Source organism: Gopherus flavomarginatus, chromosome 11 (assembly GCF_025201925.1).
Source record: "Gopherus flavomarginatus isolate rGopFla2 chromosome 11, rGopFla2.mat.asm, whole genome shotgun sequence".
Classification (NCBI taxonomy): Eukaryota; Metazoa; Chordata; order Testudines; family Testudinidae; genus Gopherus; species Gopherus flavomarginatus.
In genome coordinates this window covers 15735951-15739072 of record NC_066627.1, presented here as the reverse complement: position 1 = coordinate 15739072, position 3122 = coordinate 15735951, and the positions used below count along the sequence as shown (strand labels likewise).

The window sequence follows — 3122 nt, the reverse complement described above, 5'->3', positions numbered from 1 at the left end:
TAGTTGGAGATTGGTCATGCTTTGAGCAGGGGGTTGGACTAGATGACCTCCTGAGGGCCCTTCCAGCTCTGATATTCTATGATTCTATGATTCATGGTTATGGCCATCACCTACATTGGTCCGTCCACCAAGCTGGACAGCACTGACTGCTGAGATTTTCACTGAGAGTTTTCAACTTAATTTGTATGGGAACTGATTGCTTAAATCACCCAAGCAGCACTGAAAATCTCAGGTTAAGTTATTATCTCGGAGTCTCTGCATGGTTTTCTTGAAAGCCGCATTTACTGACTGCTTTGCACAAGTCTTCCTTGACCTCTCTGTTTCTCAGGCTGTAGATGAGAGGGTTAACCAGGGGAGTCAGGACTGTGAAGCAAAGAGAGAGCACTTTGTTCAGGTCTCTCAGTGTATTACGTTTTGGTAGCATGTAGACAATCATTGGGGTTCCATAGAAAATTGTCACCACTGTGAGGTGAGATGAGCAGGTGGAAAAGGCCTTTTGCCTTTTGGTGGTGGAAGGAATTCTCAGGATGCTGGCAACAATACACACATAGGATGTCAGGGTTAGTAGGAATGGTGGCAGGGTGAATATAGAAACTAAAATGAAATTGAACAATAACATCAGGTGTGTGTCACTGCACGACAGTTCCATCAGTGGAATGGGATCACAATAGAAATGGTTGATTTGATTTGGCCCACAGAATATTAGCTGTGATATGAATAGAACAAAAATGGTAATTGCCAAAAAACCATTGAACCATGACCCAGCAGCCAACTGTAGGCAAAACTTGGTATTCATAAGAACTGAATAGTGCAGGGGTTTACATATAGCTAAATACCGATCATAAGACATAGATGCTAGGAGATAGCATTCAGTAGCTGCCAAGGAACCAGAGAAATACATTTGTGTGAAACAGCCACTGACTGAGATGGTTCTGTCCCCAGTTAAGAGACTGGCCAGCAACCTGGGCAGAAAGGTGGAAGTGTAGCAGGTCTCCAAGCAGGACAAGTGCCCCAGGAAGAAGTACATGGGGGTGTGAAGGTGCTGATCAGCCACAATGAGCACCACGATGAGAGTGTTCCCAACTACAGTTGCGATGTAGGTCACTAGGAACATTAGGAAGAGAAGATTTTGCAGGTCAGGGAGATCCTCAAAACCCAGGAGGATGAATTCTGTGACAGCTGTTTGATTTCTCCATTGTGAGCCTGCCATGGGTTGAGTCCAAGAACAAGAACACTGCAATTGAATCAGAAGAACACAGAGTTAAGAGTTAATCAATTCTCACGAGTTAATTCCATAAATATTCATAAACTCTCCTGGTCACTGGCTGAAATGTAAAAGCTAAATGTAGATGTCAGAGCTATGTGCCAGTAATCTGAGTTTGAGAACAGAGGCTCTGTGTTTGTCACAGAATTCATGGATGTCTGCAGCAACTGATGTGCCTGGCCTGGACAGTTCAGATTTCACCCCCTCACAAGAGATCAGTTTATGCTATAAATTATGATGTGGAATAAATTCTCCCTTAGTTCATGTGCTGGTGACAGTGACATGTTTCCTGACATTCACTGTGTAGCAGTGATAAAACACAGTTCTTTGGAGGGTAGCTCTTAGGAATGGGCAGAACCAGGCTGATATGAAGCCCTAACTGTGGAATAACTCTCCACGCTCCATACTGACTGTGGTATGACAATACAGGAACAAGAAAGACCCTGGAGTGGGAGGGAAGATGCTATCCCTGAACTCAAAAGTCTAGAAACCATCTGCCATGTGTGATCAGGGCTAGTAAGACTCTTATCACCACTTGACACCTCATTGGGACACACACTGAGCCAGACCTTCAGCTGTTGTGACTCAAGATAGCTCCTTTTGTGGCAATGGGACAGATCTCCAAATGAGGATCTGACACAAGACATGGATCTCAAGCTCCATCTCTGCTAAATGGTGCTCTGAATGCTGATGGACATGGCTGTGGGAAGTGACTGAGGCTAAAACTGATAATATTCACCTGAGGAAGAGTTCTGTTTAGTTTGAAAGCGTCTCTCCTTCACCCTGTCATAAACAGATAGCTAAGGGTTAATGTCTCTTTCACCTGAAGCACCTGACCAGAGGACCAATCAGGAAACCGGATTTTTTCAACTTTGGGTGGAGGGAATTGTGTGTCTGAGTCTTTGTTTTTCTGGCTGCCTGCTTTCTCTGAGCTTTGGAGAAGTAGTTCTACTTTCTAATCTTCTGTTTCTAAGTGTAAGGACAAAGAGATCAGATAGTAAGTTCTATGGTTTCTTTTCTTTGGTATTTGCATGAATATAAGTGCTGGAGTGCTTTGATTTGTATTTTTTGAATAAGGCTGTTTATTCAATATTCTTTTAAGCAATTGACCCTGTGTTGTATCATCTAATACAGAGAGAACATTTGTATGTATTTTTCTTTCTTTTTATATAAAGCTTTCTTTTAAGACCTGTTGGAGTTTTTCTTTACTTCAGGGAAATTGAGTCTGTACTCACCAGGGAATTGGTGGGAGGAAGAAGTCAAGGGGAGATCTGTGTGTTGGATTGCTAGCCTGACTTTGCATTCCCTCTGGGGGAATAGGAAAGTACTTTTTGCTTCCAGGACTGGAAACAGAGAGGGGGAGTCACTCTGTGTAGTTTCACAGAGCTTATGTCTGTGTATCTCTCCAGGAGCATCTGGAGGGGGGAAGGGAAAAAGGATTATTTCCCTTTGTTGTGAGACTCAAGGGATTTGGGTCTTGGGGTCCCCAGGGAAGGTTTTTCAGAGGGACCAGAGTGCCCCAAAACACTCTAATTTTTTGGGTGGTGGCAGCAGGTACCAGGTCCAAGCTGGTAACTAAGCTTGGAGGTTTTCATGCTAACCCCCATATTTTGGACGCTAAGGTCCAAATCTGGGATTAAGGTTATGACATGGTGTAGCAGCGGTGGGATATAGACAGAATCCAGAAGCCAGTAGAAATATTATATTTTTCTTTTCTCTGCTAAGGGCTTTTTAGCAGAGAGAAACAGTTGGTTTTAAAAGGGAACCAGAGAGAATTTTTTTTTCTGCTCTCTCTGGCAGGTTGTGGCTTGCATGTTAAGCGAGAAGCCATTAAGAGACTGTTGAGGGTCTTTTGTCA

General features: G+C 43.4%; 1 protein-coding gene across 1 annotated transcript; it reads right to left on the bottom strand.

The window, feature by feature from the left end:
* Positions 1-241: 241 nt before the first annotated feature.
* On the bottom strand, positions 242-1210 carry LOC127031151 (olfactory receptor 2AP1-like). The gene has a single exon (XM_050917919.1). The coding sequence runs from the start codon at positions 1208-1210 to the stop codon at positions 242-244; it is 969 nt and encodes a 322-aa protein (XP_050773876.1).
* Positions 1211-3122: the final 1912 nt, after the last annotated feature.